The sequence below is a fragment of the Camelus bactrianus genome, chromosome 7 (genome assembly GCF_048773025.1).
Source record: "Camelus bactrianus isolate YW-2024 breed Bactrian camel chromosome 7, ASM4877302v1, whole genome shotgun sequence".
Taxonomy (NCBI): Eukaryota; Metazoa; Chordata; class Mammalia; order Artiodactyla; family Camelidae; genus Camelus; species Camelus bactrianus.
In genome coordinates, this window is record NC_133545.1 from 7,259,537 (window position 1) to 7,284,669 (window position 25,133).

At 37.8% G+C, this 25,133-nt stretch overlaps 1 protein-coding gene across 1 annotated transcript in view; it reads right to left on the minus strand.

Moving 5' to 3' along the window:
• CNTNAP2 (contactin associated protein 2) overlaps positions 1–25,133 on the minus strand; it is a 1,833,533-nt gene that overhangs the window by 706,291 nt on the left and 1,102,109 nt on the right. The window contains exon 11 of the mRNA XM_074366860.1: positions 11,004–11,110. Within this exon, the coding sequence (XP_074222961.1) occupies positions 11,004–11,110 (107 nt within the window). The remainder of the gene's footprint in view (positions 1–11,003; positions 11,111–25,133) is intronic.

Sequence of the window (25,133 nt, forward strand, 5' to 3'; positions counted from 1 at the left end):
CGTTAGCCATTTACAACAAATATAAGAGAAGAACATTATTTGGGTGGATGGACATTTTCATTCCAGAGTCCAACAATCTGAACTATACTGTTCTCCACATTTTTTGCCAGGAGAGAGTAAAAAGGAGGAATAAAAGCAGAATGCAACAGTAACAAGAAAAGAAATGGAGAGGGTTCTTTGTTCACCACCGTTTTGTAAAAACAGAAACCCAGGAACCAATAACGCATTCTTCAGATTTTCGTCATGTGAACGATAAAAAACAAACACACAAGATTCATTATTGAGTAGTTTTTTCATAGAGAGCTTGGCAAAAGGAACCAGGCATCTTGAATTTAAGGAGTATAAATTTGACACAGCTGGGTCACAGCTGGAGGAGATCCTGAAGGAAGAAAGCTTCTCACTCTTTATAGATTCAGGTTAACACTCATTAAGTAATCTTAAAATTAGTTTTGTATCCCAGGAGAGCTAATTATTCGTCAGTTGTTACCAAACATTATACTGTAGCCTAAACAGTTGAGGCAAACTTCTGTAACACAGACATTTCTGTCACTTTCAGTGAATGAAATGTTGGCAGTTGAAGTAACATCACAGAATCCAAAGGTTCCTCATAAATGCTCTCCAAACATTGTTCAGTAGTCTTGTAAGTTCTCCTCAGTTCAGAGATCATTGAAAAGCCAATAGTCTCTTAAGTCAGGTTTAATGTCATTTATGGATTAAGTAGGTGAGCAAAATTCAACTCTTTCCTCCTAAAGAACAAAAGTAAAGTTGCTTCATGGTAAAAATGAGGGCTGAAGAATCACATCTGAAGTCATACTATGGAAATGAGGTATTGAAAGACCACTGTCCCCTGGCTAGCTCAGCCCACCTGCTTGACTCCATCTCCTGCTGCTCCTTTGATGGGACCAATCTTTTTACAGTGTTAACATTTATAACAGTAGCTGTCATCTCTGGAGAATCACCTGTGTTAATGATAACCATGCTGAACATTTTACATGTTATCTGTACCCTCCACAACAATACTGGTAGGCAGACACTAAGATTCTCATTTTACCAATGAAATGGGGCAGTGATGTTTCGGTAAACCAGCTCTACCAAAAAAAAAAAAAAAAAAGTCTAGATTTGTAGAGTTTGTCAAATTCCTTGGAGTAAATTCTCCCATAGTACCTGATTCAAGCTACCAGGTTTTAACAACCAGCTCACAAAATTCCTGAATAGTTAACAATCCTGGCTCAGCACATCACTCAAACAAGGCCTCAGAGAGGGTTCAGAGAGGTTTAGCAGCTCCCCCAGGATCAGATGACACGTGAAAACCTAGCTGAGCACCCCCTGGAGTTTTGGGGCTCCAAAGCTGGGTCTCCTCACTAGCATGCTTCTCCACAGTCCATGTTTCTTTCTTCTTCTGGACTCTGCCATTCCCCATCTTTATCCCCAACCAAACAAGGAATTTAGCCAGGATTCAGTTCCTCCTTGAACCCTTCCTCCCCCAACCATCATGGTCCACACTGTTCTCTCTCTCCTATTACACAGACACACTTTGCACCAGTTTGGCACAGGCACATCTGGTACCTTCTACTAATATATTAATGTTTCCTGAATATTTATCGTTCTTTTTTTAACTACTTTGTCTACTTCATAAGGAAGTGGGCTCTTATCTGTTTTCCGTATCCATGTTGTGCGCTGCATACAAAATAGAACGTACGTTACTGAGCGAATTGGACCTGTCGATGAATTAGACACACTCCTATACAGCAAGTCTGCAAAGGTGAGACTTGGAACACAGCAACACAGTGACTAATGTCCATATGAAAGGAAAAAAAAAAGTTTGATTTGGGAGATGCCAAAAGGATGAAAGGAGAGACATATACTGATTTTAACTTCAATTCTCTTTCCTTGGTTTCTGAGTGGATATGAACATCTCAGACGTCTCCTTCCTTATCTTCCAATTAAACAGGCCTCCCTCCCTCTATTTCCTTCCCCGCTAACCGCACTTGGCAGAGGTACAGAGGTGGGCATTTCCCACTCCTTTTCCTTCTCACTCTGAACCTGGGATGAGACAGTTGCTGGGGTTCAAACTGCAGGGGAGTTTAATGAATGATGTCAACCCCTTAAGACCTGGCTCCGGCATTTCATCTCCTCTGAGTAGTTCACAGGCTCACAGCTCCTCTGTCTCTAGAGAAGCCTGCTTTTTAATATGCATTTGCAGATCAACTTTTTGCAAAGGCTCTTTATTCATAGAAAAAGATATATTTTTGAAACTATTTGAAGAGTCTTTGTAAAACTGAAATTAAATCCGTTTCCTTCTATGTTTAATCTTAGCCATGGTTCCAAAGCAAGGCATGAAAGAGGGGATTAATCTGAAACTGGGGCTGCCTTGGAGAAGTGAAGGGCCTTGGGCTGTGTTTCTCCAAATGACCTGCACTCTTTTAATCCAATGTAATCTCTCTGGTTGCAGCTGAAAGGGAGAATGGCCTCTAAACCCCCTTGCAACATTTCTGCACCGGGAGCTCTCCCGCCCTTCTCTCCACCTTCCTTTCTCTGCAGACGCCACGTAAGAGCTGAGTGAAGAAGCTGCGGGGAGCAATGTTTCTTTTCCTAATAAGTGTGATTTCAGGAAGTGACACCACTTGTCATTTTCCTCTTTCCCCAAATGCTTCAGCGCTGGTGAGAAAGTGAGCTTCTGAGCTCGAGAATACACATGAGCAAGCAAGCGCTTGCTAATACTATAACTGTGCACCTTCTGCTGTGTGCACCATGCTAAAACTGCAGCCTACTCACCCTGATCTCTCTCTGTCCATCTGATATAAAAAAACAAACACAGAAACAAACAAATAAATAATCTGATAATAATTTCTGAAAAGATGAAACAATTGCTTAAAACTGGAAAGAATTTGTGATACAATATTAAATAATTTTCCATATATTACATTTACGCATATTTTGCAAATATGAAAATTACCAACCTAGATAGTAAAAGGTAAGCATACAGTCCAATTTATCCTCAGCTCACAATCCCAATGAACCAGAGACATGAAAATGGGTTAAGATGATAAGGACTTTTTAAGGAAACTAGGCACTTCCTTGGAGGGGGGCTGTTTAATGGTATATTCTAGTACCCCTGCCTTCTTCCATTCTCTTCTCTGCACTCCACACCTCTCCTACATGCGGGACAGAGTCAGCTCTCAACATATTGAGGAATTAATAAAAAATGAACAAGTCATGGTGGGAACACAAAACCTCAGCGTCCCATGGTCCTACAGTAGTGCCCCATCGTCACTCCCTAATGACAGGGACACTCCGAGCATCTGAAGTAGGTCATGGTGTAGGAACGGAATGGGAGGATGAGAGGGAGGTAAAATTGGAAGAATTTGGTCATTGTTCACTTAATAACAGGCACAGTCTGGCTACTTAATGCCATGTCTAGATTAGAGAGAGCAGATTCACCCTGTGCATATAAATCAGCCTGGGTAGACATTATATTTGCTGATAAAGCCTTTCATCTTTTCAGCGAGTATTGGCTTAAATATTTAAGCGCCCTCTGATCTTTTCTTTGAGAATCAACTGTATCCCTACTCAGTATCCTTAAGCTACTTATAATCAGACCAAAACTTGGCTGGCTGCTTTTTAAGACTTAGTGGTACAATAGAAGTTACAGCAAGATCGAGGATGCTTTCTATGTTTACAAAGCACTTTAAGAGACAATGTGTCATTGAATGTCCCAGGGGAAGCAAGTTCAGAGAGGTTAAGTGATTGTCCAAAGCACAAAGCCAAGAAAGCGCTGAGAGGGAAATGAAGGAGGGGAGGAGTTAGTGGATTAAATCCAATACTTCTCATTTCATTGCTCTTAGTGACCTTTATCATGTACTTAAGAGCTGACTTCACCCTCCAGGAGCAGAGATGAAATCTGCACAAATGTGCTAAGAGGGTTTGAGGAAACAGAGGATTAATAGGTACGGGAGGGAGTATTGTCCCATAACGAGGAAAGCTCAGCTGATGGGGAAAGGTCGGCCACACAGCCGGAGGACCTGAGGACCCAGCATTCAGTCATCTGATTCCTAAGCCTGAGTTCCGTTCCCTTTCCACAATTCCCTGTGGCATGAATACACATATATTACACAAAAAGTCAAAGGATTATGTTCATCTCCTTCAAATTTTACACCAAATTTAAAGTAAACAACTTTTTGTCATTCACTAGTTAGTCAGTATTAAACGCATCCGTGTTTATTTTAGAACAGCTCATACAATCAGCCAGCACGGTCGTTGATAATTGACTGCACTGTTATCTAAGGTGTCTTTTCTGTTGTTACTGTAACTTACTTTGCCACTGTTACTTTATACTCCCACAAGTTACTTTAATGAATGGTGTCTTTTTTTTAATTGAAGTATAGTCAGTTTACAATGTTGTGTCAATTTCTGGTGTACAGCACAATGCTTCAGTCATACATGAACATTCATATATTCATTTGCATATTCTTTTTCACCATAAGTTACTTCAAGATACTGAATATAGTTCCCTGTACTATACAGTATGAACTTGTTGTTTATCTATTTTATATAAATTAGTTAGTATCTACAAATCTCGAATTCACAATTTATCCCTTCCCACCACCTTCCTCCCACCCTCCAGTAACCATAAGTTTGTTTTCTGTATCTGTGAGTCTATTTCTATTTTGTAAATAAGTTTTTTTTTTATTTTAGATTCCACAAGTAAGTGGTATCATATGGTATTTTTCTTTCTCTTTCTGGCTTACTTCACTTAGAATGACAATCTCCAGAAGCATCCATGTTGCTGCAAATGGCATTATTTTATTATCTTTTACGGCTGAGCAGTATTCCATTGTAGAAATATACCACAGCTTCTTTATCCAGTCATCTATCGAAGGACATTTAGGTTGTTTCCACGTCTTGACAATTGTAAATAGTGCTGCTGTGAACATTGGGGTGCAGGTGTCTTTTTGAATTAAGGTTCCCTCTGGATATACGCCCAGGAGTGGGATTCCTGGGTCATATGGTAAGTCTATTCCTAGTCTTTTGAGGAATCTCCACAGTGTTTTCCACAGTGGCTGCATCAAACGGCATTCCCACCAGCAGTGTAGGAGGGCTCCCTTTTCTCCACAGCCTCTCCAGCATTTATCATTTGTGGACTTTTGAATGCTGGCCATTCTGACTGGTGTGAGGTGATACCTCATTGTAGTTTTGATTTGCATTTCTCCAATAATTAGTGATATTGAGTATTTTTTCATGTGCCTATTGGTCATGTATATGTCTTCATTGGAGAATTGCTTGTTTAGGTCTTCTACCCATTTTTGGATTGGGTTGTTTGTTTTTATAATGAATGGTATCTTAACACGGCAATATTTTCCTCAAAGATTATTTGGAATGTGTAGTAGGTTGGTTTGCCCGTACGCTGAATCCGCCCATATAATTCTCATAATGTTATACATCTGACTCTTTCTGCTGTTACGACTGTCACTGCCCTCTCCACTTTCCATCACCCAGCTTTTATTCTCTACCCTCATTTTTTCTATTTTTTTCCACTTTAGCTTTACTCTCTCTTCATAGCTTTACAACTTTCATGAATCTGGATTAAGGACACTGAGTTTTAGAAAGCTCTTGATGCTCTTCATGTTCTCTGCCTTTACTTCGCTCTGATTCAGTGCGTGCTCACTGAGCGCCTGTTATATGCTGGGTGGGCTCTGGGGATAAGATGGTGAACAGAACCTGGCACTGTCTCCTCTCAGATATTACCATCCAGTGAAGAAGACAGACATTACTACAGACTCACAAATAATACATGCAAAAGCACAACCATCAGTAGTGCGAAGAGGAAGAGATATGTCTTGAAATAAGAGGATTTGACCTAATTACCAGTTCATGGAAAGCTTCTCTAAGGAGGTGACTACTGAGCTGAGATCTGAAGGATGACTAGTTACACACCAAGCAAAGCAGAGAGGGAGGATGTGCAAAAGTCCTGTGATGGCAGCCATGGCAGAGGACAGGGAACAGTGTGAGGGCACAGAAATTTTGACTCCAACGGGACTAGAGAGGAGACAGGGAGGAAAAGCATGGCTGAAAACCAGGTTAAGGACCTGGCCACACCACGCAAGACTTTGTAAGCCAGTTGCATTTATAGCTGAAGGATGGATTCCAACTCAGTAAGGCCATGATTCCAACTCAGTAAGGCCATGACTCCACCCAATGACTGTCTTTTTTTTTTTTTTTTTTTAATCGCAATGCTCAAATTCCAAGTAGTCTTCATTGGTGTCTAAGTTTGTGGGAGTTCCAAATGGATGGAGGAACCAAAATTCCTTATGCCCATAAATCTAGATGTCTATGTCCTAGGTTAGTGTGGCTTTTAGCAGGTAAGATCAATTTCTTTTTAACAATTATTTTTTGAATTAAGTTACTGATGGGTATAATGGATTATAAATAACATGGTACAAGCTATTAAAATCCAGTGCACTTCTCATGTGTGCAGTAATAAGGTGCAATGTAATTTATGGTTTACAAACTTACAGACCCAGAATCATGGCTTCAGACTACAGCATGCTGAATAGTTTCCTTTTAAATTTTCCTTTAAAACTGGCTAGTAAAAATATTTACTTTTGCATTTCTGTGGCAACATCAGCACCTGTTTCTTCCTAATACTTCAGAATTCAGAAATCACATAATTGTAAAATTGGAAGAGATCTGCACAGGTCGTCTAGTTTATTTCCTCCCACTACCTCTGGAAAGTCATGTCTATGCAGCTGGGCAAGGTGAAAGTCTCCCCTGTAATAAAAAGATATCTGGAGGGCGGAGGTGTAGCTCAGTTGGTGGGGTGCATGCTGAGCTTGCATGAGGTCCTTGGTTCAATTCCCAGTACCTCCATTTGAAAAAGAAAAAAAATAGAGAAAAAGATCCCTGGAAAAATATCTTCTCCCAGAATGAACATCTGGCATTTACTAATCTTATGAAGTTCCACCCCAGAACATTGCTTGTATTTGTCAAATATCCTCTTGCACTTTTGAAAATAGACAAAAGATTTCACATTATTGACGATACTCTGGAGATTTTTTGGGCAGTTCCATATAGGGCACTGATAATGTATGTAAGAATGACTGAGGTCAAACAAAGACTCCAGCCGCATGAGAAAAAAAAAAAATATCTGCTAAGCCCTGAGATAAGGGATAGATTTTTGAATTAATTCATGTAAATAAGAGCCATAAATATGAAGTGTACCCTATGCATGTGAAAAAAAATGAGACGATAATTAGATCCTAAAGAGCATCTGACACACGGGCAAGTAAGCTTGGAGACCTACTGAAAAGGGTATGTCTAGCACCACTAAGAGAAAAAGACTGTAGCTATAAACATGAAGTTTTGCTCACAAGAAAGACAAATTCTCATACTTCTGGGAGAGTGAAGTAGGGATAAGTCAACATAACAAAGCAAATAAATGATTTAACATGATCATTCTGCTCCCTGGGTCTTGACTTTGTGTTCTGATTTGCTGCTAGTTGGCTCTTAGAAGCTGACTGAGAATGGAGTGTCTGATAGGAAAAACATAAAGGTCATGAAACTGCAACCGTTTAGTGTTCCTGCATTTTGTCACAAACTAGCCGCTCTAGTTTTTGGACAACAAAACCTGGCTCTCCCTTCCCTGTGATCTCTGACTCTTCCTGTGGGATTTCCTCCCCCAGAGGATGACACCCTGACTCCTCAGGGGAGTGGTTTGTAAATGAATCCTCTGATCCCTGTATACAATTTATTTCAAAACAAATTCCCCTCATGTAAAAGCAACAAATAAACAGATACAGGTCTAGGACCTATTCAAATCAATTTTAATATTCTTCAATTCTTATGGGAAAAAAAAAAAAAAGAAAACCATGGAAACCAATCATTTGCTTCAAGCCCAAATCTGCCATGGAAATGATCACAATGAATGACAGTGTGAAATTAAGTGGCAAATTGGGTGACGAGGACAATTAGTAGTATAGAAATTTAGAGCAAAGGGGTGATTGTTCTGAAATGGATGGAATGGCAAGAATGTATTAGTACCAGCTGCTAAAGCCGTCCTCAGCGTTCCCCACAAATCATCTCATTTAATCTCACAACTCCTTTATGAGGTTGTGCTGTTACTAATCTCATTCCACACAGGAGAAAGCTGAAGCTCAAACAGTTTTAGTGGCCACAGTTACAAGTAATCAGGTGGGAGATCCAAGTTCAAACCCAGGCAGTGTGACCTTTCAAGGGAGGGCTCCTAGATTCCACCTTGGACCACGACCCAGCCTGGACGATCACAGGCCCCTCGAGAAACAGCTTTCCCATCCTGACCAAGCCTGGACCAGGGTAGCAAATGTGTTAATAGTAGCCTAAGTGTAATACCTGAAGCTAAACTTTGGGCTTTAGTTGGCTGTTCTTTACCTTTTTAAGCTAGCACTCTTTCAAAACAACTACAACTCCTCCTCAAAGGGATGCTTGGTCTTTCACAGGGAATAATGAATAAATTAAAATAATGAATTAAATTAAATTAACAAATAAATTAAATATAATAATCAATTAAATAATAATTTAATAATTTAACAATAATTTAATAATATTAACAAAGTTCAAAACCACAGAATGTAGAATAAGCAGCTGGAAGTCACAGCTCATTGGCTTTCAGAACTGTAAGAGAACGGAGCCATTTAGTGAGTACAGGAATGAAGGCACCCGAGAGAAGTGAAGTGTCTTCCTGCAGGCACACCTAGCGTGGGGACCTCCAAGCCAGCGTCGAAAGCCAGAGCAGTCACCGACTATGTAAGAACGCCAAGTTGTTCATTCTGTATCAAGCTGAATGGCGTATGTTAAATATTTTCACATTATTATGTGCTGGGCCAGACCCTCCCAATTTTTACCTAATTCATGGGAGTAACTAAGAGATACATCAAGTCCTTCAGCTTATTAGGTAGCATACTTACTTCAATAATATCCTACAAGACATATTTTTCACAGCAGAATCATGTCCAATCATTCCTTCTTTGAATTATGCATCATGGCCTTCTAACTTCTATTTATGCTCACACTTGGTTTTCAAGAGTTTGGCCTTCTTTAGAGAAGGCAACAAGAGATCAGGCTTTTATTGTTAAAATGAACGATTCTACTTTCACAGGCAGAAAAATTGCACACGGAAGGAGCAGAATAAGCAGCAGGGAGGCGACAATTCCCCTCTCTCACACTTAGAGGTTGCCGTGGGAGCGAAGTACAAACACACTGAGGACGTCCCTAACACTTGCACTTTCTTAATCTCAAAAAATCCTTAACTATTCAACCACTAGCATATATTTAAAATTTTTTTAAATTATATTTTTAAACGTCTTTTTATTTTGCTGTGTAGTTCAATGAAGGAAGCAGCTTTAAGAATTATTTGCTATGACATGAAACATCAAAGTGATCACTGAGGTAAGAGACCATTGTGACCACCGCCAGTTTCTTACTCTTTGTCTTTAGTCAGAATTTCCATCCTCAGAAACAAGATCCCTTGTAGTTAAAGCCAGTATTTATTACACATTATATAAGTTCCACTGGTGGAGTGATGGTACTCAGTTTCATCAGAGTTACCTAATTCAAGCATCACATATCATTTAATCAGTGCCATACACTGAAAGTTACTATTTTGATATGACTGAAAAGGTACAATTTTAGTTATAACTCCTTTATTCTAACTAATTTCATTATCAATCATTTGTGTTCTTTATTCCTTGAAATACGTTTTATATACCTATATATAAATACTTTACAGATGGTGGATCTACCAAGTGTCTATCTGGTTTTACTCTGTTGTGTGTCTTCTTATTAACGTTAATTTTTCTGGGTGTTCTTTTTTTCTCTTTTAAAAAAGATTTTCCTAAACAAATTAATAAGTGAAATAAAATTAACTACAAATATTTTTTCTGAGTTGAGGCCTTACAATATATGCTGAACAGTGTCTTCCAGCACATGACTACAGAGAACGATACAGAAAGGCCCAGAGAATGGTATTGTATTTACTGTCCCCAGAGCTCCACTTGGTAATACTTTGCTTGTCATTATTTTCTAAAAGGGAAATGAAGAGAAAGCAGTCTGTATAATTAGAGGGTTTCGATACTAGCTTTTCAGATTTCAGCACATGGAGAGAAGACTGAGTAAGACTGAACCTCTCTTTCCCTTCCTTCTTCCCTAAAGACACACACACACATACACACACACACACACACACACACACACACACACACAAAACAGATGGTCTTCCTCTTTCAACGATATGTTCTATGGCAAATCTGTCTTCCAAAGTGCCTTGCAAATAGTACACATTATTGGGAAATTAACACTACAATTATAGAGTTAATATTTACTTTAATAATATTCTTCGAATTACAAAAATTTAATTTTTCTTTAACTTTTCAGGGTAAAGCTATTTAAAGAAGGCACATCTATGTTTTAAAAGTCATTTTTACATGCTTTTTATTTCTTAATATTTTAAAAAATCTGCCTTCTTCTGCTTTTATTTTACATATACAACTTCAATGGACTTTATTCTTTCTAGCTCATTTTTCTGATCTAAAAAAATGTGGCCAAATAGTTGTGAAAGAGACAACTATTTCCCAGAAACTAAATGTTCAAATTACACCCTGTCTGCCTCTGATAAACTGATAAATGAGGATCCTGTCAGAGACATCACACTCACATAATTTTCCAAAGAATTCTATCCAGACAGACGTGGCTTAGACACACAGAGGCACATCCAAGATCAGCAGTCCAATCTCAACTACATGTTTATGGAACATTGGGAACGCTGGTCCTTCTTTCTGAGTCATTATTCTTGAGAGAATATATTTCGACAACTAGAACTCCATTCTAGAAAACCAACCATGAAATCTGGGTTCTTCTCTATCAAGTGATTTTACTATGTGGATTATTCAGGTTGCTGAGCTTTAAAGCATAGCTGTGAAGACGCGGGATTCTCATGCAGTCACAAGTTTAAAGTGAGATAAATTGGCACTCACAGTTGTGGCAGGTGGCCCCACTGTATCCCGTCTCATCACAAGTGCATTTGAAGCTGTCCCACGTTTGCGAGCACTTCCCACCATGCTCACAGTGATTGGGCACACATCTGTCAGAGAAAGAGACAAACAGAAATAAATCAACAAACAAATGAGATTTATGAGTGGCCAAATTCCAAGCTGTCTAGGCAATATATCATTTCAATGCCAGGTTGCCTTACCAAAGCAATTAATCCTTGTTAGTTTAAGCAGATTAATATGATTCATGATGGAAGGTGCCAAGCGCACAAAAGATGATGTATCACAGGCTTGGTGTGTCCCATTTTGAGTAAACAGTATAAACTAACAAACAGTTGAGAGATCCATTTGCATATCACAGATTCATTTTATTTTCCTTCTGCACAAAAACAAAGACACTAGCTAAATTTTCTCCCGGTGAGAGACAGAACATTAGCCATTTTGTTTCCTGTAGCATGCTTTATCAAGGCCAATAGTACCAAGTCAGAAAGGCGTAATGCTGAGAGTCGTATTTTTTTTATATATAGCAATTTGAGTTTTTGAAATAATGCCATGGTAACAACAAGAATATACTAACCTCATAAAAATATTTCTAAGTCTTCCTTACCCATCCTGTTATGCCCAGCTGGCTAACGAAAGACACCTGTGTAAAGAGACAGCAAGTATAATATAGGGGGAAAGATGTAGGTTTTGTGTTCGAATCTCTGTCTCTCTACTTACTTGATAGCCAACTGTGATGATGTCATTTAACCTTTCTGACCCTGAGTTTTCTCATTTGAAAAATGGAGTAATTATACCTATCGGATAAGTAGTTTTGAGATTAAGAGATGATGTTCATAAAGTAGATAATTAATAGGCAAGGAATAGAGGGCCAATAAGCAGGAGCCATGAATGTCTGAGCCATAGCTTGCAGGGCACATTTTTGTAGTTTGGTTGTATGCTAGCAATAGTGAAGTTGGTGTTTGTTCTGGAAAACTCTTACTTCAGCAGCACAAATTATTTCCTTGTTATGTATTAGTATTAACAAAAAGATTTCTAGATGTTAATAGGAAACTCTCTAAAGCAGAGAAATCCACCCAGATTAAAATGGCAGAACCCATAATAGCAGGTCACAGATAATGGACTGATACAAAGAACCTCCTTTGGAGGAACACCCTTAATCATAAAGCCCTGGTGCCTTCCTGCTGCAGAACAGATTTAGACTGGCCTCAGATGTAGTATTCTCCTCCCATGTTCTTGATTTACCATCAACCTAAAATGACTGTAGCAAGGCATAACCCATCGAACTTCGATTCTTATGTAGGAATGCTCTTCCTCTACAGCTCTACAAACCTTTAGTCATGCAACAAACATGTATTGAGCCATGTGGGAAACAGAAGATGAATACAATTATATTCACTGCCTTTCAAGAGCTTAAGCCTAGGAAAGTAAAACATTGTATACATGAAAACCATAACATAAGGTAGAAATGAAAAGTGACATACTGTCGGGACAAACAACGCACAATGGAGTTTCATGTGAGGGATCATGTGCAGACCTGGTGCACAATAAAAGGCTTGCAGGTCAAACCTCAGTGAATGGAAAGAATTGCAGAAAGGGAGAGGAAGAGCATTACTGGGGGGGAAATACAACATAAGCAAGAGCATGCTGTTGGACCATCATGGGGAGAGATGGAATATTCACTCTACGTTGAATAGGCACACACATTCCATATGAATTTGGACTTGGTGTTATCAAGGCTACAAAGATATTTCTTCTCTAAAGACCTAAACTTATGTGGAGGTGAAGGTGGGGGATAAGATTCATGCAAAATACAATACCATGCAGAATTTGATGAGTCATCTAAGAGATATGAAATGGCACAGAAATTTGGATACTAGAGTAGAGCGGAATATGAATAAAGGGCTTAATAAAGTTTAGAGAATTTTACTTAGGCCTTAAAAGAGGGGTTGCATTTTTATAATTAAAATGTTGGAAATTGTTCCCAGCAGAGCAAGCAAGAAACCAGTGAGAAGGAGCAGAACCATGATCAGTCTATTTTCATAGACACTTCCCTCTCCAGGTGCCCAGGCATGAGCCTCACCAGCAGGTGTTTATGTCCAGCAGTCCTGATTCTCCAGACCATGGGAGGAAGCAATGATACAGACACTCCAACATTACATAAAACTAAAAAGTATACTTGATACTTAATTTGGGAATTCAGTACGTATACGCCTTTGTGTGGCACATATATCTTCTAAATTGTTGTTGGTTAATACTAGCTCAGCCTAATAGTGAAAGTAATTTACATCAGCTTATTATATTAATTAATTCAGGCGGAAGTAGTGCAGAAGTGCACTGAGTCTCAAAGGAAAACCAGGTTGGAATCTAAATGTACTCTAAATAATGCACAAAGCAGAAACTACACATCTAAACAATAAAAAGATTGCTGTGTACTTACATACACACAAGAAGCATATAATATTCAAGTGAGATTAACTGAATACTTCCAAAAGTCCGTATTAAGAATTTCTTTAAAAGTGATCTTTTATTTAAATAGAATTTCAATATTTTATTTTTCATATGTTTCTTATAATTTATACTTTTAAACTGACATTAAAAGACATTAAGGAAATAATCCTATTTACCACTGCATCAAAAAGAATAAAATACCTAGGAGTAAATCTACTTAAGGAGGCAAAAGACTTGTACCCTGAAAACTGTAAGACACTGATGAAAGAGACTGAAGACAATACAAACAGAAGGAAATATACACCATGTTCTTGGATTGGAAAAATCACTATTGTTAAAATGGCCATACTACCCAAGGCAATCTATAGATTCAATGTAATCCCTATCAAATCACCAAAGGCATTTTTCACAGAATTGAAACAAAAATGTTAAAATTTGTATGGAAACACAAAAAATCCCAAATGGCCAAAATAGTCTTAAGAGAAGAGTGGAGCTGGGGGAATCATGTTTCCTGGCTTCAGACTATACTACAAAGCTATAGTAACCAAAATAGTATGGCACTGGCACAAAAACAGACATAGATCAATGAAACAGGACAGAAAGCCCAGAAATAACACCTAGGAATTTATGGTCAATTAATCTATGACAAAGGGGGCAAGAATATAAACAATGGAGAAAAGACAGTCTCTTCAGTAAGTGGTTCTGGGAAAACTGGACAGCTACCTGTAAAAGAATGAAATTAGACCATTTTTTATACCATATACAAAAAAACTAAACTTAAAATGGATTAATGCCCTAAATGCAAGACTGGATACTATCAAACTATAATATTTTTCACTATATTAAAAAATGTTAGGACCCGTTACCAGGCAAAACAAAATATGAATTAACCTAGCTTCTCCCTTCCTAACTATTTATTTCTTCTCTTGTACTCCTATGGAACCACTTACATATGCCTAATCTACTATTATTACATAGCTTAGTAATTATTTGTTTGAGCATCTGCCTCCTCTAAACTGTGAGACTCTGCAGTAAGGGATTTTGATCTTACAATTCTTAGCGTTGACAAGGTGTGCAGGCACCCAGTAAATACCTACTGACAGATTGAAGGAATGGATGAATGCAACGTTAGAAAGTTACCCTAAGGAACTGAAGTAATTTCAGAGGAAATATCACTTTTATTGTGAGAAATATAGATCATTCTTATGTACGATTTTAGTCTTAAATACAGACTCTTGCTCCAGTAAACCAATTATTTTAGAAGGTCACAGGAAATACATATAATTTGTTTCATAGCATGTCCTAGCTTGAAAGTCTGATTCGCATCAAAAATGAATCAAAATGACTTTGCTGCCACTACTTGAGAACTGCTTGCCCAGAATCAGGAAGATGAGGGGGAAATTTGGCATGTGTCAGTCTGCTGTGATCACAGGTCTACAGAAGAAGTGAGGCATCCAATTAACTGTGTCCTGGGGTAGCCCTGGCATCAAAGACTCTTTCAGCCAGAACCAGCCTTTCAGCTGTGGCAATGCTCTAAAATGCGTTAGGACCAGGAAGCTGTATTTTGGAAGTTCAAACATATGGCACTTTCTTAATACAAAATCGATCACTGTGAGCTGAGTGGCTGTTTGGATGGATACAACAATTCTATCTGGAGTTATGGATGATGGGTGCAGTTTTATTTCACCCAGAGCATCTCTTTTATTTCTATTCATGATTTTAACGCAAATCGTTGAGAAAATTGTTATTCACAGATATAAGAAACCTCAAATGGTATCAGATGTGTTTGTAGCAGCTCACTTTGTAGTCTCTGGATACTCCTTAATTAAACAGGGAAGGTGGAAGAAATTTTATTTCAAATCCAAAAAATTTTAATCTGACAGCATAACTAAATGCATTGGTAGGCTTTAAGGTACTATGAAGGCATTTTAATTTTTTTCTTTGCAGTATTTAAAAGTTAAAGTAGCTAACTTTAAGTAAAATTCAAATTGGATATTTGTGTTACACTTAAAACTACACTGAGTTCTGTAGAGCCGAATATTAAAAACCACAGTTGTCCGCACCATGACTTCAGAAATATGCTCATACAACACCAAATAACAATTGACAGTGGAGTGTTTATCAGAAAAGCTTGCTCTTACTAAGATCCTACGCTACTTGTATGCAAAAGCCGTGTTTCTCAAAACATTATGTCCACAGGAATCATTTGAAAATCTTGTTAAGATGAAGATTCTGATTCCTTAGGTCTGAGTGGAGTCAGATGCTCCTTGGTGATGTTCTTGTAAGCTGGTCAGAGACCCACGGTTTGAATTATGGGGCTCCAGGGACTTCCAGTTCTCTGCAGTGGGACCTCAAAGAGAGAGGACACGAAGGGAAGAAGCAGCCCAGGAGGAGAGGGCAAAGAGCGGAGATGGCATGTGGAAAAGGCACATGTTATGCTGCCACTTCTCCTGAGGCCGTACGTTTTCCATAGGCTCTCCTACCACTTTGTGAGTGAATGCATTCATAGTAACAAGGTAATAATCTCCTAATCTCATTTAGTAGGTTTGTTTAATCATTTCAGAACCTGACTGTAGACCTCATATAATTCATCGAAAGTGACCACTGACTATAAAGGCAGTTTCATTTCACCGTAAAATCAAGTTCCCTGTTCTCAAGCGCAGAGTCAGCTGACACGTCCCACCTGCTTAGTCCGTGTACAGATGCCAACACTGGGAGACTTCATTTGCTCTTTGATTAGTACAAATTTTATACCTGGACATTAAATTCGCCTTGTTCTAAGCCTCAGAAAGGAGAACTTCAGGTTACTAATCAGGTATTTTCTGAACTATTGGAAAATTATTTTAAGCGATTTATAAATTACAATCCCGGCATAAATGAGCTCCCGAATTTATGATTTTTTCCCCTCATCTCACCTCCTAATTTTATTTTTGCTTTTCAAGACAAGAAGTGCATTTGGAAAGTTTGGCTTCTTAAAAGCTGTTTTTCATACTCTTGGCTGTCTGAGCTGTTGCACTGTCACGGCAGAGTTCTCGTCCACATTAACTTCAATACTGATCTCAACAATATTTCAGCACTTTTATTCTCACCCTAATTAGATTTTAATTTTATTTGAAGGCATACTCTCAATGGAGTATATATCACTGCCGTATATTTCTTCTGGTCAAACTGGTTATATAGAGAAGTAATCATAATTTCAGCAACTAATTTAGTATTTCACTGCTACATAACTTAACCTTACAGTTGCATAACCAGTAAAGCTAATGTTATATTGATGGCGCTTTTTTCAACAACCATTTATTTATGGAAATATTTAAATGTCGATACATTTACTATACTCCTATATCATGCCCCAAATTTCCATTAAAGGTAATCAAGTATCTTTGGTCCATTTCTATCTAACAATTGTACATTTTTACACTAACCATATGAATCATTAATTTCAGTTTTACAATATAAATACCTTAAAAATCATTCCTACTATAATAAACCTGAGTTTACTTCATTTTGTTAATTTACTTTGAGTTATAATTTTACAATGCATTCCTCATAATTTTATGAGTAAAACATCTTTTAAGAAATCATAGGCTCATAGGAGAACAGGGTCTTGCAAAGTCCCTCACCTGTCTCCAGATGCTACTTTATTTAACCAAAACAACTAACAGTATATTTTTTTATAATCAGTTACCTGCTCCAGTCAAGACACTTCTAAAACAAACTCTGGAGAAACAAAGAATAAAGGACGTTTTGTCCTTAAGAAGTTATATTTATTTTTCAAAATGTGATTAGCGAGTTAGGCCTCTCTGTATGCCTAATATTAAAAATATTGGTACAGTTTTAAGTTAATATACCACTACTGTATGAGACCACTGAGGTTTTATGGAAAACTCCATCTTTAGAAGAAGTACAGACTGAGCTTAGCCTGGCAGGAGGAGGAGCACCCTTCCACACAGAGGGAAGGCGGCACCTGCACGAGGAGGAGTGAGTGCAAACGTGCTTATGGGCTAATGAACCGTGGAGTTTGGCTAGAGCTGAAAGCTCGCTTTTGGGAGTGAGGATTATAATGGAGAGTCATGGATGTCTGACCAGCAGCCCGTTCCCCTTTCTTCCTTCCTTCCCATCTTCACTCTGACATTGCTCAGCTGCCTTCTCTCCTTCCTGTGGCTGTGCGCCTTTGCAAGGGAGATTATCCCAATTTCCAGGGGACAAAAGTGAAGAAACAGGCTTCTCCATGAAGTCATTACATGTTGTACATTGTTCCCCCAAATTTATGATTCCCTTCTTCTGTAGCAGTAGAATTTATGCCTTGACATGGAGCCACCCAGCTGAAGATACCACTTTCTGGGCTCTTTTAAATTTAGGGGACATGCACTATTCTTGCTTTTTTTGTCCTCCTGATCGCCTCTTGAACTGTACTGAACCTGTGACGGTGAGACCAGGAGCAGGCATCTCAGGACACAAAAGGGTGGCACAGGAAAATTGTAAGGAGTCTGGGTTCTGGATAACATACCAGCCCTGGGCCACCGACCCAAATGTCTCTATGAAAGAGAAAGAGATTTATGCTATTTTGATCTTTGTTGCAATAACAAATATACCCTAACTAATCAGTTCAGTTAATCTACCTTGAGGTTGACTTACGTCTAGCCTTCTTATTATATCATAATACGTTTGATGGTTACTGTTAAGTTGTTATGTATTTTCTGTATTATCTTATATTACTTGCAACTGAAAACAGCCAAAGCAACAGATATTAAGTTTATGAACATAGGAACATGTTGATTATTAAGTTAGGGATTTTTCTGGAGAAGATAGCCTTGTTTACTCATTCAACATATATTTATTGAGTGTCCTTTATGTATAATAATCTGTGCTGTCTAATTAAGCTTTCTTATCAAGAAGTTTAATCACAAGAACCAATATTTCTGCGAGATTGTGTGATGAGATGCAGTCCATCCACTCCTCAAGGAATTCTGACCTTTATCCACAGGAAAACAAAGCCAGACCATCAGAGCAATGCATGGTGGAACGGCATTATTTTCGACCCCTGGTAGGATGATTTTAAGTCACTCTAGGATTTAGGACATTTTTTTTCCTAACAATGAGAAACACTGGAGACACTTAAAAAGTAAACTTACTTGATAATAGACACTTTAAGGTATTAACTAGTAGGAATACGCAGGATAGACTGGAGAGGGGAAGCCAAAGGCAGGAAGATAACTAAACAGCTGTTGCCCTAAGCAGAGGATCACAAAAGTCCGAAGTAGAGTAAGACCACAAAGAAACACAAGGTTTAAAAAGACCATATTATTAATTGATTACTTGGAAGTAAATCAATTAAAAATGCCTCAGATATTCTGTGTTTAGGAACCAGTGACAAACAGTGACATTTTCAGTTGGAGGCGATAACTTTTCTTACATAACTAAAGGTAGGTACATTTCAAACGCCATCAAAACTTTTACGACAGTAGTTTTTAAACTTAAACTCATAATTTAAAAAAAATTACCAAATGAGCTAAATTTAGAATGGCTGTAAGCTGTAATCCTCCAAAAAAATCATTAAATTTTATCTCAGTTCCATCTCCATTAGTGGGGGAGGGGGTAAGGATGAAAAGGAGATACAAGAAATACTGTGTCAGAAAGCGGAGCTCTCCGCAGCACCGGAACAGGCACAGAGATCCACCTTCTGTGGATCAAGCTGGAATCGCATGTTTCTCATCCCCACGGCTGGTTTCTTTCGCTGCTGGGTCTTTACTCACTGACTGTAGGGGCAGACTGGGAAAGGCTCAGTGTGAGGTGTAGCGTAGGGGAGAAGGAGGGCACGGGGTGGAGGGGGCAACGCAGGGAAGAAGATGTGAGACGGAGGGAGAGGGGGAGATGCTCCAGGTGCCCACATTTTGGTGGGAGAATATTAGCAGAAAGATTGCTACTGAGAAGTTGTAAAAGTCACTGTAAATTGTGATGTATGTGGGAAACATACACAAGAGCCAGCAACATTCTGAAACTGGTGCACACCAGGGTAAGATGATTCCTAGGGGATAACAAAACACTGGGTAGGTCTACTGTAAATGTACATTCATACTGGTGCATTAAGAGAAAGACAGACCAATGGAACACAATTGAGAATCCAGAAACAAATACGAAGACATATATAAATCAAATATGTTAACAGGGGCATGTTAAATCAGTGGGCAAAATGGATTACTTAATAAATAGTGCAAGGAAACTAGCTATTCATCTGAAAAAGAAGGGTGCAGTCCCCCTCCTTCTTGGGAGTACCATGCCCTGAAATAGGACAAAGTCTAGGTGGGAACTAAGCAGAGACAGAAAGTCAAAGTTTTACCAGCATTTTAAGCTTGAAACTTTTTCCAGCTTTCTGACTTATTTATAGAAATATTTGCTAATACTTTGATTAAAACCTTGTTTGGGGGTTCCAGTTCATAAGTAAAATGCTGCAGTATTTGAGCCTGTTCCTTACAATCACCAAGCCTCAGTTTCTTTTCCTTTCCAAGGAAGATGTCAGTTCCTATCTTACAGGGTGGTTTTTGGACTGAAGCTTAGCTCAGTATTTGCAAACAGTAAGCACCCAGTAAACATGAGCTGTCGCTGATGTTATCATTAAAGGAAGGACAATGTTACACAAAATCCCAGGTCTTATACAAGTCGTAATCCCAGGTCACTTACATGTATTATCTTATACGGTCAAACACAACCAAGTTTGAAGACTAGCAACACATTGGGAAAAATTTTAACATGGCACACAAAGAGCCAATTTATTTACGTTACAAAGAATCCTTATGAATCAATAAGAAATCATTCAGTTAGAACATGAGCAAAGGGCACTCATGAATAGGGCAGTTCACACGGACAAAAACACACGAGTTTTAAACATAAAGAAAAGTGTTCAACGTCATTCAAAATCAAAGAAGCACAAATCAAATTTCAACGAGATTTCATTGATCATCTCCCTGCTACTTAACAGGAAAGGCCATCTTACGTACATACTCCTGATCATAGTTTAAACTGTTTAGCAGGTTGTTTGATGAAGTCTATTAATTCAACATTTTAGTCCAGTTAACTTTTTTCTAGGAATTCATCCTACAAAAATACTAGAACACTTTCTCAAAGTCATTTTTAAAATGTCTATTGCAACATTATTTATATCAGCCAAAAACTGGAAAAAAGAATTCACTGGCTAGGAACTTACTAATAAATTAAGGCAATATGTATAATGAAGGCTCTGGGAGCAGTTAAAAGGACAGGGCAGACTTCTGTGTGCTGATAAGGCACAGTCTCCAAGATATATTGCCGGGAGAAGGCAAGACGTATAGGCCAGTGTTTATAAGATGCCTCCATTTGTTGTAAATGACAATTGCTGTAGATGGGGTGTGAATAGTGAAGTGAATATGATGACAAAAGAAGGTCGGGAATCTTCCCTTTGCAATAAGTCAGAGGAAGACAAATTCTGCGTGACCGCACATACACATGGAATCTAAAGACAGTGAACTCACAGGAACAGAGAGCGGACTGGTGGTGGCCAAGGGCAGGTGTGTGGGGGTTGTAGTTGGTAGATGGATGTGGTCAAAAATACACATTTCCAGTCATAAGATGACTAAGTTCTGGGGATCTAGTGGTAACTATAGTTAACAGTACTGTATTTTATACTTGAAAGATTCTAAGAGTACAGATCTTAAACATTTTCTCCACATCAAAAAAAAAAAAAATAGTAGCTAGTAACTATGTGAGGTGATGAATGGGTTAATTTACCTCAGTGTATTAATCATTCCACAGGATGTATATATAAAATCAACATGTTGAGCACTTTAAACCTACACAGTGTGACATACTGATTATATCTCCATACAGCTTGTTGTCACTCCAAGAATCATTCTTAACCTTTCTCCACCCTGTTCTCAGCCCCATGAGGCAAATAACATTGAGAAACCCTAAACCCTCTGACGTCTCATTGGGTTTAACCAATAGGAGTCCAGGGCAGGAGTTTGGAGGGAGGAAGAAGCATTAGGTCAGAGTATTTATTATCCTGGTTCTCTCCTGCTGAGGCTGCCTCAGTCTGGGCAAGTCCTTAGACTGAAGGTCACACCCCCTTCTCAAGTTTGCCCTGTGTTACACTGTACTTCTGAGTTCTCTGATCTCTTCCTCTTCTCCTCCTCCTGCCTAGAGCAGGTATCACTCTGTAGCAGCTCTGTTGCTGCCAGTCCTGGGCTGTTCCTATGTTATCCCTCGAAGTTCCCTACATCCCATGAAATTAACCATTTGTATATAAGCTTTCTTGGAATTATTTCATATTGGTCAATTCTTTCTTCTTGGCACTCTCATACAAGTAGAAATGGAGAAGAAATACATATGCATAATACACATACATAAAGACAGACGTAGGTGCTCTTGTATGTGAATAGAATATTTCTGACATAAATACAGAGAAGTCTCATTTGAAAGAACTTTTGGATTATCTGTTCCATTTCTCTCAAATCTATGATATAAACATAATACCATTATACAGAGTCAAATTGGCTTACCAAAGGCTTTACATAACTTCCACATCTACCAGAATGCTATTTCATTTATAGATGAAGAAAACCCACGTCAAACATAAGCCCTCTAATTTGGAAAACTAGCGAAGCCTTTATGTATTATACAATTATTTGAATAGCAAGTCGAAACTTAGGGAAACCCACTAGTCAAGCAAAGACAGTATGTTGACAAGTTAATCAATATATGAAAAATGCCAAAAGAATGATAAAATAATAGTTAATACAAGAATGAAGCCCCATAAATATACAGATTTTTTTTATTAAAGAAAGTAATAGCATGAGAAACTCTAAAGGATGCTATAAAATCATATTGTTATTAGATTAGGATGACTAAATATTTTTAAAAAAGTGATATTATTAATAAATTTACCATGAAAACAACAGTCAAATTGTTTAACAGCTATGCTTCTAAAGGCATACAAGCAATGATTAATTTTTTAAAAAAACTGATGTAAGTGGAACAAATTAGAAAAATTTTCACACAAAATATACTATTTGAAAGGCAATGTCTTTCATAACTGGTTGACCACTTCTTACAACCTGGAAATCAAACTGAAAACATCCTCTCACGTAAGCATCACTGCATTCTGATCTCCCAAACATTCACTAATGAAGAATATTTAAAATGTCCTATTTCGGTGTAATCAGGTTTAAAAAGTAGCATATGTGTTAAACCAGTATTCTAAAAATTAGGGAGAGACACAAATGGCTTCTAATGATCTACATTATTGACTTAAAGAAAAGATATTCTCCCAAGTGAATTTGTGTATTCACTTAAAGAAATGATATTCTCCCAAGGCAGAAATGGATAATTAATAGATTCTTGTTTTCTAGATAATCACTATGGCAATGTTTTCACTTAAGCTACACACACGCACACACACACACACACACACACAAGCTAAGTATCACTAACTTTTTAAAGATGTCTATTTAAAGCTGATCTTGTAACTAGGAGATTCATTAAGGTTTGCCCCTCCCCTCCCCCAAAATAATAAAAACAGTAACCATTGAAGAATTGAATCAAGAAAGAGATTCCATTACTACATAATTTGTTAAATGAAGACTCCTGTGATTTGGGAACACAGAACAAAGCTTTCCTAAGATAGGTAGACATTTGGTCAAAGACTTTGAAAACTAGAACTGAATCTGTCAAGCCAGAGGACCTAATAAATTTTAAAATGAAACAGCAAAGCAAAAAGGATTAAAGTCTGCTCAAACTTCGGTAACAAATCCATTGCTTTATGCTTGAGTTGAGCAATTTGTGTACCATGTAGACATGTCCTAATTTTTTTTTTAAGTCAGCAGTCTAGAAAGGAACTCAAATCTCCCTATAAGAATAAAGTATTCATGTATATATAATCTCCAGGAGGGAATGCCATCACCACTAATATTTAAAGGAGCTGTAGATAGCAGAAAACTTCAAATAAAATCCATATTAGGAGAGAAGTAGTGTAATTAAACCTCTTGCCATGCATATTGCTCATGCAGTCTCAGATACAGAATGTTATTTCCACTTCCACTAATAACACTGAAGGTCTTCTAATTTTTGTTTCAAACATTAAGCTAATAATATGTTAAATTTATGATGACATGAAATTATCATATTACATGTGTGCTCTTTTTGCTGTTTTGGGGGGGTTAATTCTAAAATTTTCATCTGTTTAATTCTGGGTTATTGGAAAATTCAAACCACTGAAATAGAATGGTAAAAGTTTAGATCTAGAAAGAATGATAGATTTTCTTATGTAATCCCTTTATTTTGTAGAGGAAGGAACTAAAAACTGGAAATTCAGTGACATTAAGTGGGTCCAAGGTCACAGAGCACATCTGTGGCATAGTCAGGTCTTAGGCACAGGTGCTTGCCTGTGCTTTTTAAATGCTACACAATTGTCTTAAGTTACAATGGGGAATCATAGTTGCAAACGAGAAATCTTTGGGAAGCACATAATTAATAGATAAATAATTCTTACTTCCCCCAAAACAAACAGTCAAATATAGAGGATGTATGTACTGTCTTTAAACATTTGGAATGCCTGAACACATTCTCTCCAAAGTCTGGCTCTCTCACTTCTTCTTCTTCTTTTTTTTTTTTTTTAACACTGGATCCAAAGAGATACATTATGCTTATGCAGATTTTTTAGTATTTGTACAAGGAAGAAATTGACATGAATATTTCCGACATTATTTCTATAGCTGATTGAAAACAGTGTGGTAAACAATATAAACAATTGCTATGGTTTTGTTATTACCCTCACTATTTAACTGATTAGTTCTTCTGGAAAATATGTCTACTCTCTTTGGAAGGCAGTGTTGTAAACTGAGCTGGTTAGAAATCTCTCTGCTGGAGGCAGTTTTGTGACAGATACTGTTTGCAAAAAGGCTCTACGTAGATTTTGATTTTCTAAGGAGTAGAGAAGAGACCTATGTTAATGGAGATGGAGGATTTGAGAATGTTTGGGATGGGGCAGGCAATTATCTTTCAGGAGGCCAAAGGATACTGGATTAAAAGCCCCATGACATCTGGTTTTGTTTCATCCCATAATTATTTTATTATGCAACTAGATTCTAAATTTCTTTAGGTCAGTTATCTCCATAAGATGTGGGTCATACCATGAGACATGGTAGACCTTCAATAAATGCGTGTTGATGAATTACTGAATCAAAGAGAACAGTGTAAGAAGCTTCTCATCTATTATAGATGTTCCAGCATGAAAAGAATCAAAGAACTTTCAGGTTGTAAAAGTTAAAAAAAAAAGAAATCTGTTCTTAACTCTTCCTGCCGAGATGCAAGTAATTCTGGGCAAACATACTAAACAGCTTTCCAAAGGTCTCACAGCTTGCTATTGCCAGAAACAAAATTTTCTGCTTAATATCCCCAATCCTCATCTTCTGGTGTTCACACTTGTTTCCTTTCTGTTAAAAAAGACAGAGGATTCGAGTGCACAAATCTGATCTCATAAATGTCAGTAAAGAGTGGGAGATGGTTTGCACACTGGTACCGTCATCATAGTCTAGTGTCTTGTTTTACTAAAGATTGAACATAACCTGTGTAACAAGGTGTTGATTCAAATAAAATCCTCCTACAATTTTTTTCTTATACTTAGCATTTTCA